Source organism: Oenanthe melanoleuca, chromosome 2 (assembly GCF_029582105.1).
Source record: "Oenanthe melanoleuca isolate GR-GAL-2019-014 chromosome 2, OMel1.0, whole genome shotgun sequence".
Taxonomy (NCBI): Eukaryota; Metazoa; Chordata; class Aves; order Passeriformes; family Muscicapidae; genus Oenanthe; species Oenanthe melanoleuca.
The window spans coordinates 13329910-13344169 of NC_079335.1; the positions used below are offsets into that span (position 1 = coordinate 13329910).

At 36.2% G+C, this 14260-nt stretch overlaps 1 protein-coding gene across 2 annotated transcripts in view; it reads left to right on the forward strand.

Moving 5' to 3' along the window:
- Positions 1-14260, forward strand: part of TAF2 (TATA-box binding protein associated factor 2) — a 59219-nt gene that overhangs the window by 3427 nt on the left and 41532 nt on the right. For both annotated transcript variants that reach the window (XM_056486044.1, XM_056486045.1), the window contains exons 4-9: positions 8337-8455; positions 9740-9881; positions 10262-10493; positions 10810-10994; positions 11583-11696; positions 12996-13095. In XM_056486044.1, coding sequence (XP_056342019.1) covers positions 8337-8455; positions 9740-9881; positions 10262-10493; positions 10810-10994; positions 11583-11696; positions 12996-13095 — 892 coding nt within the window. The remainder of the gene's footprint in view (positions 1-8336; positions 8456-9739; positions 9882-10261; positions 10494-10809; positions 10995-11582; positions 11697-12995; positions 13096-14260) is intronic.

Sequence of the window (14260 nt, forward strand, 5' to 3'; positions counted from 1 at the left end):
TATAAAGTACTTTATGGGGAAAAAGGCCCTGGATTTGCTGTGTGCTCGAGACACATTGTGTATTTCTTTATTCATCTGTTATGCAAGGGCTTCAGTAATTCAGTTTGCAAATACAGTGTTCATTTATATAGGACACTGAATTTATTATCAGAGTTATGCAATTTTCTTTGAGTCCTGATACTGAACACTTGAGTATGTTTGTAATTCTGTTTGCTTTGTGACTTGATGTTTTCGTTATTGGTGCTATTGGTCATTATGTCAAAAATTCAGAATCCTTATTGCAGGGGTTCTGGATTGTTGTTAAGAGCCAGGAAGTAAAGCTTTTGGCCTTTCCTAAGGAATCAAACTTTCATTATTTATTGTTGGAGATACAGTATAAGTCCTAGAACCTGAACTCAATTCAAAATTCAAAAGGAACAGTTTCAAATTTCATCACCATCTCATACTGAAGAGTATGTTTAAAATCATGTGGCATCCTGCATGTTCTAGGGAACTGATATACAAAGGGGCTTTAGCAAAAAATCTTGTAGCCATTTCATTTTTGTTAAGAGCATGATGTGCAGATGTTTTCCCTAGGAATTCTCTTTTGATTTGCTGGAGCATTCATATTCTCACTCCTTCTTTTAGCTGGCTTGGTTGAATTTGCAATTTCCTGAATTGTTAAAAACTTCTAGTGAAAGTATTGTTTAACAGCAGCTGATAAAAAATCAGAGTCCTTTAGGCTGCAAAAGACTGGCTGAAATCATCTAGTCCAATTCCTGCTTATATGGGGTCAGGTAGAGCAGATTGCACAGGGCTGTGTCCATTTGGATTTTGAGTACCTTCAGGGATGGAATCTCTGCAGTCTCTCCGGGCAACCTTCTCCAGTGTTGATGACCCTTACAGTCAAAAACATTTTCCGGTATTCTGATAGAATTTCATGTATTTTAACTTATATCCACTGACAGGAGCAGACACAGTGGGCACAAACTGAGGCGTAGGAGGTTCCCACTGAACATCAAGAAGCAGTTTTTATTGTGAGGTGACATAATTCTGAGACAATTTACTCAAGAGACTGTGGAGTCTCTATCCTTGGAAATATTCTGGTCATCTGGAATTGCAGGAGCAAGCCCAAGCATCCTGGGCAAGTGGTTGTAGGTGACCCTGTTGGAACTGAGGGGTTGGACCAGAATCTACAGAAATTGCTTCCAACCTCAGCCATTCTGTGATTCTGTGATAGCTGGAATCCTATGTAACTCCTGGAAGATGGGAGAAAGAAACAGCATTTAAAATTATCAGAGCGAGTACTCCATTATATTAAAAAAGGAGTTAGGAAAGAGAATTCTGTCCTTTTGTGGTGAAGGTGAGGGGTGTTTTGTTCAAAATATTCAAACTTAATAGAAAGTCTCTGTATTTCATAACTCCTGTGTTATTCATAGTTATGAAAGGCAGAGGTCACCAAATATTCATTACAAAAACTGGTATGCCTCTTTCTGTATCTCGGAAATTAAAGGCAACATGAGTTACAAAATAGTAGATGAAGTTAGATGTATTCTTCCTTTGAAATATCTAGTCAGAACTGGGTAGTTAAATACAGAATCTCTGCTCTTTAGGCTGGATTGCAAGCAGAAATACTAGAAATCAAAAAACTCCAGAATTAGTACCTCAAAAAAAATCATCAGTGTGTTTTTCTCTGTTCTTCTTTATGAAGAACTGTTTCTAGAAACAGTGCTCTGTAGTAGTCTTTATGTCTAATCATCTGATCATCTCTTCCAAGTTCTCATTTGTTATGGCAAGTTTAGTGATGATGTCCTTTGTACCCTTGCAGCTGAGCTAGCTGCAGCAATTATTTTGAAAGGTACAGAGTTGAGACATGTTAGTTTGTTTCTGATCTTACAGGGATCATTACCTTTTGCACAGTTTTCTTAAATAGTCTGTAGAACTAGTAAATGGGAAATTAAGATGTTTCTTGGCAACCTGTTTATTTAAAATTATTTTTTTTCAGTCTTTCCTTTTCCTTGTGGTGTGTAGCAAATATAAGCTCAAATTATAAGATTGTATATACAAACATTTAATGTTGTTTTTATAATGCTTTTAGTTTCTTAGATGTTGTTTTCTAAAAGAACACGTAAAATCATAGAAGCATTTAAATTGGAAAAGACCCATAAGATCATCATCCATAAGTCCAACTGTCAACCCAGCACCACCATGACCATTAAATCATGTCTTCAGGTGCTATGTCCACATTTTTTTAAACACTTTCAGGAGTGGTGACTCCACTACTTCCCTGGGCAGTCTGTTCCAACCTTTACATTCTTTTCTTTGAAAAAATTTTTTCCAAATAGCTTATCTGGGGCGTAAGTATTTAAAAAGTTGTTAATTTAATGGACAATTTTCTACTTTTTTAGCAAAGTTAAAATAATCTGAAGACTTCTTACTCCCTTACTCCCATACTCTGTATGGAGTAAAAATTAGGAAACTTGCTACAGCATCTCTGACTTGAAAGGTTATGTTTGCTGATAGGAGATTAAGAGAAATGGTTCACTGTTATGGTGTGCAAATTTTGGCATGCAAGGAAACAGTTAAAAGAGGGTGGAGAAGTTCAGCTTTACATATGACACGATTCTGTCTGTTTCACTGTAATGTTCTTTGCTGCTTCTTGGTGAGATCTGTCAGGTCACCTCTTTGTGTTCTGAATTGAAATATTCAACTTGTTTTCAGTTCAAATAGTACTTTAGGGTTTTAGCATCTTTGAGGAAAAAATCATTGACACATGGTCTCTGTCATTTCACATTTTCAGTGTTGCAGAAGGTGAAACAATTTTTTCAGTCATGAATATTTTCAGTTCCTCTGAATATCAAAAAAACCTTTGCCAAAAAGGTAGCTAAAAATCAGTGAAATTTGTAGGAAAGGTTAGAAGCTGTTTATTAGCACATTGAATATTTTTTTAGCTTTGATGCCGTTGCAAAATAATCTATTAGTCCTAAACCATAAGTTCAGGTAGTAAGTGTGAGAGTGTTTAAAGGTTTATCTAGAAATAAAGTTGGACTTCTGTCTTGTAATTTCCTCTGGACGCTTCAGGATAACGTGGCTTTTTCATGTCAGAATAGATGGATGAACTTAGATAACAGGGTCCCTTCCTTCCTGACCCAGCAAACACCTGAACAGTGGTTTAAGGTATGAAATAATTCACATTGCTTTACTGTGTGTGCACAAGCTGGCAGAGAATCCCATTTTGCTCTTGGTTTTGAGAAGTTTCAAATCTTGTGAAGACTGCATATAGTGTTGGGGAATGTCTATTTTGGTCATGTTTCAGGGCTGTTAAAGTTTTTGAGTGTTACAGCTGTCTCATCCTCTTCATCTTTCTTATAAATCGTTGCTTTCTTGATTTTGTCAGTATAAGAGAAATTAATTTGCTTTTTCTGGGCTATCCTTCTACATTCTGTGTAGAAATCCCAGTGCATATTCTGAATACTGAGACAACTGCTTGTATCTCAGCCCTATTTATTTAAAATTGGCAAAAGAGATTTTTTTTCCTTAATCTTATGGTTGAGATTGTAAACTGTTAAATTGGTGCAGCTGAAGTTTGGAGTTTGGGTGTAGTAGTTCGATGTCTGATAAGAAGTTTGTGATGATCCCACTGTGCCTGCTTACATGCTTCACATTTGGGGGGCAATTAGGATGCCAGCTGAGAAGCTGTTGCATTTTACTATTATTTCTGTATAAAGGAAGCTGTGTTTTTTTATTGCTAGCTAATGTGCACATAATGCTTTCCTGTGCAATGCTGGTTCATTTGTCTTTTTTTTAGCTTGAAGACTCTAGCATTTAAGCATTACAAATATCAAGATGTTTTGATATCCTCTGATTTCATTATTGCTTTATTTGCAAGCAGCAGTAAGCTGTGAGAGAGAGCAATGTGGTAGCCTTCAGGACATGTCTGTCTTGCAATATTTTTTTCTTCTGAGAAGTCAATGATCAACCTTTTGCCTTTATACAAAATAGAATAATTTCTGGTGGACTGAGCATGTGTTACCTTGCTGCAATGAATAGCCTTCTTTTACACTGATATTATGTTTGTCTAATTGAAAATTCATGGTTAGACTTCATTAGAAGTAAACAAAGTGTCCTGGCCAGGACAGGGTTCATTTTTGCAGTAGTCAGGAGTGGAGAAGAAAAGGCTAAGACCTGGAGATTATTCTATACCATCTCACCTCATTTTCCAGGACTGGGCAAAAGGCTCACTTCCAGGTCCCACAGCAGAGGGGCCAAGTATTTTCAGGGGTTTACCCAGGATGAGCAATACCATGTGAATCATTCATTCACCTCTTTTCTCATATACGTTGTCATTGGTATTGTTGCTGTTACTGTCTTATCTCATTGCTGTCTCTTGTAAATTGTTCTTATCTCAATCCATAATATTTACCTTTTGTGGCTCCAGTTCTCCTCTGCAGCCCACAACAGGGCAGGGTAGAGAGATTTAGTGGCACATGGTAATTTCAGTGGAAACACTAAATGGGAGAATTCCTAGACCATGACACAAAGGTGCAGAGCACTTTTGAAAAGAGATTACAAAGTCCTTAAACTTGACCAGGAATGAAAATCAGGTTTCTCATCACAACAAAGATTCAAATCATTGCCCTATTAATAAATGACCTAGATGTCTTATATAGTTCAAGTGGTATATCTGGTACATATTCCAATATCAAGTGCATATTCTATATGGGAAGCAAAGTAAAATAGTAAATGAATTACAGGTAATGAACAGCAATGAATTACAGGTAGAGCAAAGAACTTACTTTGCCAAGTTGAAGTTAAGTGTTGTAGGAAAACAGTGGTTTACAGACTATATGTTTGAAACATACATTTATAGTACTGGTGCAGCTGCTAGTGAGAAATGCTGGGGAAAGTTTGAGATCAGTTAGTAATTTTAAAAATAAGTCTCTGCAGAATTACTTCTTTACAGTCACTCAAGCTGCATGCCCTTGGGCTGTAGTTAACACTGGGGTGAATTCTGATAACAAAATGTATCTCTACTGGGAAAAAAAACATGAATACACATTTGTTTTTCATTGTCAATCTACACTTAGCATTAGGAAAATTTATCATTGTTCCTTGGGCTGTAACTTTTGGCATGTGCACTGTTTTTCTTAAAATGGCCATATTCAGTTTATTGAAAATAGTTCAGCCTATAAAAAGATTAATCTGTGGTACTACTACGTCTTTAATGGATTCCTTTTACAATGAATCACCCATTTAAACTGGAGCACTTCAGAAAAATAGAAATACAAGAATAGACTTATTTTCCATAAAATGTTAAGCTCTGGAGTCTACCTTCTTTGATGTAAAATCATAATGTTTTCCTGTTTGTGAACCCAGTGACGTTTAAAGTGTAGCCACAAGCTCATCACAATCCTCAAAGTTTGAACAGATTCTCACTGATGTGTAGGAAAGGGATCCCTATCAATAACAGTCAATTTTCCAAAACAGTTGGAGTAAAATTAAACACTTTGGACTTCAGAGTCTAACAGAATGTTACCGTGGTTTTCTGTTGCTAGCTTTTTTGATTACTAATAGTTCTTAGTCTCTTTTTAAATAGAGATTTTCCAGTGGTGTTTGCTTACCTTTCTAGGGTGCCATTTGAGGGACCGCTTAAAGCAACTCTGCTTAGGGAGGTTCTTTGAGCCCTCAGTATGACAGATAAGAAAGTAAATCAACTAAAAGCTGCCTGGTCAGAAAAAAAGGACTTATTTTCCCATTTGACATTTTCAGCTGCATCCCTACATGATCAGATGAACAGGAATCTCTTTAGTGAGTGAGGTAGTAGTGGCACATGAATGAGGATAGGAGACAGCACATCAGCTGGAGTTTAAGTGTGTTGGAATTGTTCTGGAGCCATACCTGAAGTTATACTGTATTCCAGGGTACAAACTCAACCTTTTGCTTTTAAAACTTGTTGGCATTATATCCTATATAAAGGTACAGTTACCTGTGAAAAGGCAAAGAAAAATATATTAAAACTTGAGATTTGTGTGTTTCTTTACTGAAATGGTCCCATTTACTACTCATGTCCGATTTTCAGAAGCTTCCAAGCAAAGTAGAAAAGGTTGCTGCTCCTGATATTCTTAGTCTTGGTAGTGGTGCCAGGGAATTTGTGCACTATTATTGCCAAAGATGAAGAACTACATGAAAATATGTACTCAATATATTTATGTGTTTTAGCAAAGTTTATTATATGTGGAAGACTCAGAATATTAAGCATGGTGTTTGACATACCTAGACTTACAGAATGGTGCTGGTGTCATGGTTAATTACACTTTGTTCTTCCAAGTAGGGTACTGTAATTTGGGTTGTTTTCTCTGTGGGTGGTGAACAGAGAGTGGTTAGATGAGAGCAAAATCCTAAAATGAGATCATGTCTGCTTTGTGTGGACTTCAGATTCCATGGTAGGTGGAGTCCCCAGCCAGAAGTTAATTCACTCATTTGTGGTGCAGTAATCATGCTCCTGGGTCAGGACAACCCCTAGTGTCAGTACAGGCTGGGGATGAAGGGATTGCAGGCAGCCCTGCAGAGAAAGACTTCAAGGTGCTGGTGAATGAGAGGTTTAGCATGAGCTGGCAATGTGCATTTGCACCCCAAAAAGCCAGCAGTGTCCTGGGCTGCATCACCAGCAGTGTGGGCAGCAGGGTGAGGAAGGGAACTCCAGCCTTGTGAGACCCCACCTGCAGCACCACTTCCAGCTCTGAGCTCCTCAGCACAGAAGGTCTTGGACCTCTTGAGCAGATCCAGGATGGTAAGAGGGATGGAGCATCTGGCTGTGGGGAAAGGCTGAGAGAGTTGGGGTTGTTCAGCCTGGAGAAGATACAGCTCTAGGAAGATTTTTATTGCAACCTTTCAGTACTTAGAAGGGGCTTTATAAAAAGGATGGGGTAGACTTTTTAATTGATCTTTCTACAATAGGACAAAGGGTAATGGTTTTAAACTTTGAGAGGGTAGCTTTAGACTGGGTGCCAGGAAGAGCTGTCTTACTGTGAGGGCAGTGAAACCCTGGAACTGGTTTCCCAGAGAGGTGGTAGATGCCCCATCCCTGGAAACACTGAAGGTCTCGTTGAACAGGGCTCTGAGCCACCTCATCTAGTAGAAGATGTCCCTGTCCTCCCACAGGAGAGTTGGACTAGAGAACCTTGGAAGGTCCCTTCCAACCCAGAGTGTTCTGTGGCTCTGTGATTCTGTGACTGCTTTATGCTTGATTGTGTCCTGCTTCCACAGTGCTTGGATTCATCAGCAGTACCTGAATTCTGTCAGAAAAGTGATAAGTTAATCAAACAGTTTCACTTCAGGCATAGTTGTGCAAGCTTTTGAAAAACTGCGTGTACTAGAGAATTAGAATTAAGAAAGACTTTGCTCCCATGCTTTAAACAGATTAGAAATCCATTTTTAAAAAGTATAAAAGCTATCACATAAATCTGTAAAAGCAGGGTTGTTTTTGAACTTGACTGGTCATTCTCCCATAGCTAAATATATTCACATAAAATAATAAGGTAACATCATGCTCTTAAGTACTTTAACAGAAGACATTCTTGTTCCTGCTCATTTCAGTAGAAAACAATTAATTTAAGTTGTAACTGAAGTAATGATAGGAGACTTCGTAGTAAAGTGGGCAGTTAATGAGCAACTGATACATAGTTGCTCAAACCTGATTACAAAAAACTGTGTTTGCATCTTAAATAAATAAGGGTATACTTTAAAAAAGAATGTTTCAAATATAACTAAAAACTAGGAAGTATAGCACATATTTCTGTGTTTGTGTATTAAGGCTGAAACTCTTAACATATAATATTTTATGTGTTACTTACAAATGCATTATAAAAACCTCCTATTCCTATCCATCAAGCTAAAAGGGAAAAATGCCATTGCTAAGCTAAAATCTTACATTTAGGAAAGCAAGATAAGAGCAAAACTGCAATATACGAGGAAGCAGATCTTCAACGCAGAGCTTTTGAATAAAGATACAAACTTCATCCAAAATAATAAACAGAATTTTTAGTTTCTATTCTAATAAAGGTAGATATTACTCTTATTGGCAAGAAAAGAACACTGAGCATTTCTCAGTTTATTGGGAGTTACTACTGCTTAAGTGTTTTTGATCACAGATCACTTCTGTAAAAGCCAGATTTTAAGTTCTGGTTGTGGAAATCTAATCTTTACTCCTTTTCTCCTCCATTCCTTTCAAAACAGAACACAACAATTGGTTGTCCATTCACCTTGAAATTCAGTATAGAAATTTTCTTAATTTGCAAAGCTGCTTTTTGTGGTTCAGCACAGTTGTACTTTAAGAATTAACTGGGTATTTCTGACAGGAGGAATCTCAACTATTTCTCCAATGCCTATGCTGCTGCTGTCAGTGCTGTGGACCCAGATGCTGGAAACGGAGAACTCTGCATTAAGGTTCCCTCAGAGCTGTGGAAACATGTTGATGGTAAAGAGACCAGACTGAAAAATTCATTGAGGATGGCAGAGTTGTCAGCTACAAGTTTGCTTAGGAATATAGTAGTTTTGAAGAAACAGAAGTGGTGTTACATTATTTTATGAATTTTTGATTACTGCTTCCTTTTTCCTCTCCACTTGAACTCTGAAAAATACTTCCACTTTTTGGTAATATGAAGTGTTGCAAGGTTTCTTGACACTATATACAAGCATACTCTTGGGTGGTCATGACCCCAGGAGAATACTTGAGGAAGTGGGAATAATTGAGTGTACTGGGAGCTAAATTGTGATTTTGAAGCTGCTTACAATAAATATGATCCAGCAAAGAAAATAATTTACAAGGATGTAGTTATATACATCTTTTTACAAAATTCTACTAATTTTATGTCATCTGACCTTGAGGAATGGTCATTTTAAAATGGATTTGGTAATGAAAGTAGACTCCTTTATAAACTGGCATACTTGATCCTGGAATAAGTAACTGTTTTAGTAAGTTACTCTCCAGTGTTGATTCTTTTCTTACAGGGATCTTACTAGTTTCTTGTATTATTTCTTTCATTGCTTTATCAGTTTTTCCAATGGGTTATGAGACCTCTGAGAGAATAATAGTAGCAACTGTTTTGTTTATTTTAATTTTTAAATTCCTGTTGCCTTACGTGCAAGCCTAGAAGGGAAAATATTCAAACATGTACAGTTTCACTTTTCAAAGTTTGAATGCCAAAATATGGTGATACTTGTGGGATAAATTTCAGCATATGCTTGAATTTCTTTTCTTGCCTGTCTATTCATAAATGAGATTTCTGTGAAACTAAACCAAAGCAAAGACACTTAAGTTACAGGAAAAGCGTTTACCATAGTAAGAGATTTTAAGCAACTGCAAATTACAATAATATCTCTTTTAAGAATGTGCCTGCTTCATAGAGATCTTGCAGAAAATTTTTTCAGTGAGGTGCCAAGGAGATGATGGTTAGGGTGTAGTCTGTGTAAATATGCTTTACTGTTGGGGAATTGGAAGGTGAAATGTGACTTCAATTGCAGTTTTTATTAATTAACAAAGGTTCTTATAAATAAATCTCCTGTAAGTTGTGCTTTGGGAGGTCTCAGTTTTGTAAGCTTTTGTAAGTTTTATTCACTTTGGAAGTGAACTGGAGAGTCCATGAGAATGAAGTTATCAAATAATCTTCAAAGACCTAGAGTCCAAAACTGAGTTACTATTCTGAAATTACTTTCATGTAACATGTTTATACTTACTCCAGTTTTGGTCTTTCTGCTGCAGAGTTAAAAGTCCTGAAGGTGCATATAAATTTTTCTCTGGACCAGCCAAAAGGAGGCCTTCATTTTGTAGTACCCAACATGGAGGGCAACATGGCAGAAAGAGGGGCTCATGTCTTTTCATGTGGTTATCAAAATTCTACAAGGTAAGAAAACTGAGTGGTAGATTTGTATTTCCTATTTATTCTCAAAGTGTAGGAAATACAAATAATTTATTTGAATTATTTTAAGATTAAAAAATACTAAAACTTAATTTGTGCTTGAAAGGAGCTTACCAGTGTGAAGTAACATCTAATGACTTGTAATTAGAATGTCTAGTCTTTAGAGCTCAGCTGGAGGTAAAGACAAAAAAAAACTTGTAAAGCTTTATAAAGTTAATGTATTGTAAGAGTCAGTATGTCAACATTCATATACTCTGAAAGTATTTAGGGATATAGTTTGGAACTTGAAAGAAAAATCACCTGTGAAAAGGATGATTGTTAAGTATAATTATTAACTATTTTCCCCCCAATCCTAACTTTCCTAGATTTTGGTTTCCTTGTGTGGATTCATATTCTGAGTTGTGTACCTGGAAACTTGAGTATACTGTAGATGCTGCAATGGTGGCTGTTTCAAATGGAGATTTGGTGGAAACTGTATACACACATGATATGAGAAAGAAGACTTTTCATTACATGTTGACTATCCCAACTGCAGCTTCTAACATCTCCTTGGCAATTGGACCTTTTGAAATCCTTGTTGATCCATACATGCATGAGGTAATAATCTTCACCATAGAAGCCTCCATTCTTTTTCCAAAAGAGTTACTGGGGTTTTATGTTGCAGTCAGTATATATTAGTCCAAGTATTTCTAGATCAACCATCAGTACAGTTGTATCATAAAGCTTGTCTAGTAATGCTTGTATTTAAATTTATCTCCAAAAAACCTTTAAATAAGCAGCAATTCCATTAATGTCTGAATTTAAGGGGAAAATTTGGTTCAAATTGGGTTTCTTCCCTGACATATAATATACTTGATATTTATGTATTTAAATATATTCGTAGGTCTTGTAACAAATTTTCCTTTGTTTGTAGGTGACTCACTTTTGCTTACCACAACTTCTGCCATTGCTCAAACACACCACATCCTACCTTCATGAGGTGTTTGAATTCTATGAGGAGATTCTTACCTGCCGCTATCCTTACTCTTGTTTCAAGACGGTTTTTATCGATGAAGCTTATGTTGAAGTAGCTGCTTATGCATCCATGAGTATTTTCAGGTTAGTATTTGAGAAAATTACACCTAAATCCATGGGCTTAGAAGCTCTAGATCCAAGACTGTTGGGAAATATGTGAATCTCTAGTTATTTTTGTAGCCTGAGTTTTGGTTTGCCTAAAAAAGAAAGGCCTGAGCTTTCTAGTTTGAAAAGGCTTGTTTTTATTGACATTATAGGCTTTTAACACCATTTCTATTTTTATCTCTTTTAAAGATGTTGGATTTACTTTAAGAAAAAAATGGCAGTGATTTTCCTTCTGAATTAGAAATGCCATGCATGAAGTATTTAATCTCAAATTAAGTGCAGAAGTTTGATTGTGTTTTATTTTTCTCCAGCTGGAATAGGTTATCAAGAATCCAAGAGAGTTTCACCAGTTAAGCTACTTAGATTCTACACAGAGAATTATGTATAGATTATAATAGCAAGAGATCTGCTTGCATAAAGATTATTACAAAATAAAAAAAAATTAAAAGATGTTATTAACTCATTGAAAAAACAGTAAAGAAATTATTTTACTTGTTTTGTTTTAAGGCTCTTGTGTTTCTTTGGAGCCAGTACTCATGTTGTGTCTTTTTTTTTATGGGGGTCCAGCACAAATCTCTTGCACAGTGCAATGATTATAGATGAAACTCCACTGACAAGGAGATGCTTGGCACAGGCCCTGGCCCAGCAGTTCTTTGGATGTTTCATATCCAGAATGTCCTGGTAAGTATTTTACCATAGTAGCAATAGTATTCTCCAGAAATGGGGAGGATCTAGGAAGCTCAAATTTTAATTTACAAATTGCATTTTATCAGAAAAATAAGTAAAACAGTAATTGTAGAAGAAAGCAAAAATGAGAAAAAAAGTTAGAATAATAAGCCCAGCTCAATAAATGAAAATCCATTAGTATTTTTCATTGTTTTGAAAGGAGAATGTAAGAGAGAAAAGTTCCACAGATTGTATAGATTGAATATATCTTTCTGAATGTTGTAGTGTGAAAATTTTAGAAAGGTAACTCTTTTACATTGTCAGTCAATTTCTGTTAGATATTTTGGATGATGAGGTATAGCCTGCATGCAAAGTACTTGTAGAACACAGAACTAATAAATTAAGAACTAAATAATTAAGGAGAATGCAGAAATTAGTGTCAAGTAGGAAAATTCCTGCTAAGTTAGCTATAACCCCATATCTCAGAAAACCTCCCCAAGTGGCTCTTGCAGTTCTGATCAGTATTTATATTAAATCCTTTTGCATACACTTTATTTACTGGGGACCCAATAAATAAAGTAACCCATTACTTTTTTTATGGCAAAAGTGTATGTCCCAGAGCAACCTTGTCTTAAAAACAAAGGAAATCAGCATGTTCTTAAATTGATGTTTGTATTGTTGTAATTTCTCTGGCTCTCTTCTTTATTTCTAGCCTACTTCTGTGATGAAGGCAATTTTTTGCATCCTTCATAATGACTCCATTTTCATATGTTCTTGTTCTATTTACTTCATCATACCCTCTGTACAATGTAATTTTTCTGTTTAAGGTCCTAGTTCATGATCATGTAGTTTTTGTCTATTTTTTCTCTATTAGAGCATCACTTACAGAAGATGTGTTTAAAAGGGTTTCCACCAAATTGTGAGATAGGTCTACTTGCTGTCCAAATCTTCTGCACTGCATTGACTTGTTTATCAAGAAATTAAGTTCATATAGGTTAGCAGTTGCTTTAACTTTTGTGTCCATTTCCACCTGCTTATTATTATTGTTTCAGTTAAAATAGTTTGGTTTCATATTTAAATCTGGATTTCTGTGGTAAAAGTTCAGTTTTCACTGACTTTTCAGTTTCATTGGTCCTGTCCAGGTGCCAAGTTCCATAAATTGGTTCACAGCTCATCAGACTTCTGTTGACTTAGAGATGTTATACAACCTCTTGAAATTTTTAGCCTCTTGGCTATTTTTGAGCTGGTCAAAAATACCATCCTTTACAAAACATCCTCTGAAGTGATATAATTCATGTTTCTTTCTTATGATAGGTCAGATGAATGGGTGCTAAAGGGAATCTCTGGTTACATTTATGGCCTTTGGATGAAAAAAACCTTTGGTGTTAATGAGTATCGCCACTGGATTAAACAGGTAACATCATAGCATTTTCTGGACCTTTCAGGCACTTTGCATCAAAGAAGTATAAGACCATAATATAACTTTGCATTGCAATCTGAAGACCTTTTTAGTAGTGACAAACTTCAGAGCTAAAATATTTTTACCACTAGCTGCAAGGAAGAGCACTGAATGTACAAACCAAAATAGATTTTTGTGACTGCTGTATGAATAATGAATAATAATTGTTGTTGTCTCTCCGTGTCTCTCTTTTGTTTGGACTCCTGAACAAAAAAAAAAAAAAAGAGTCAAAAAAGATACTACTTTTGGAACACTTAGAATAGAATATAGGATTCATAAGGTTTTGAATTTGGTGAATTTATAATGCTGTCATGGCTGTCCATATAGCTCTGAAAGGCTCCAGTATTAGCTTGGATCAGTGGTGATTCAGGTATCTTTTAGTGTTATTGAAGTACTACATGAAATAATGAAACAGTAAAAAAATCCCTGTTTAAAGAGAGTTCTTTTCTTGGAAAATAAATTTCTGTCTATAGCTTGCATTCCCAAATGTGATCTTTGAGACAGGTACTTTCTAGTAATAGCAGCAGTGACTCCTCATTCTTTACCAGTAACATTTATTCACAAAAAAGATACGTGCCTTCTTTCTCTCATCACATTTTCTTACTCTCCCTATTCCAAAAAGCAAATCCTCACCCCACCTGTTCTGTGTACATCCTTTACTCACCTGGGAACCCAATACCAAGTCCTTCACTGCCTAATGCTTCAGTTCACCAGTCCTGTGTGCTAAAGGTGTGGCTGTTGCAGAGAGCAGCAGAACTGGATGGAGGTCTGTTGTAAGAGTTCACTGCTGTCTGCAGCAAAGTTGCTCATGTTGTTCCCCATCTGTCCAAAATAAAGGTGTCCATGTAGAATTGAGAGGTGCTACTGTCACAGCTTCCAGTTCTGCCCTTTTTCTAACGTGTTACCAATATATGAAAGTGTCTAAGTTTTTATGTGTCAATAAATCTCAATACATAACAACATTTGGAAAATCTTTAACCCCGGGTTGCAGACAGGCATCAGTTTCTATTTCCTGTGCTTAAGCTGACATAATTTGATTTATGTTGACTTTGGGGTGACAATGAGCCCTTACCAATATCCTACCTTAAAGTATGCTTGTTAACCTGGGCATCAGACAAGG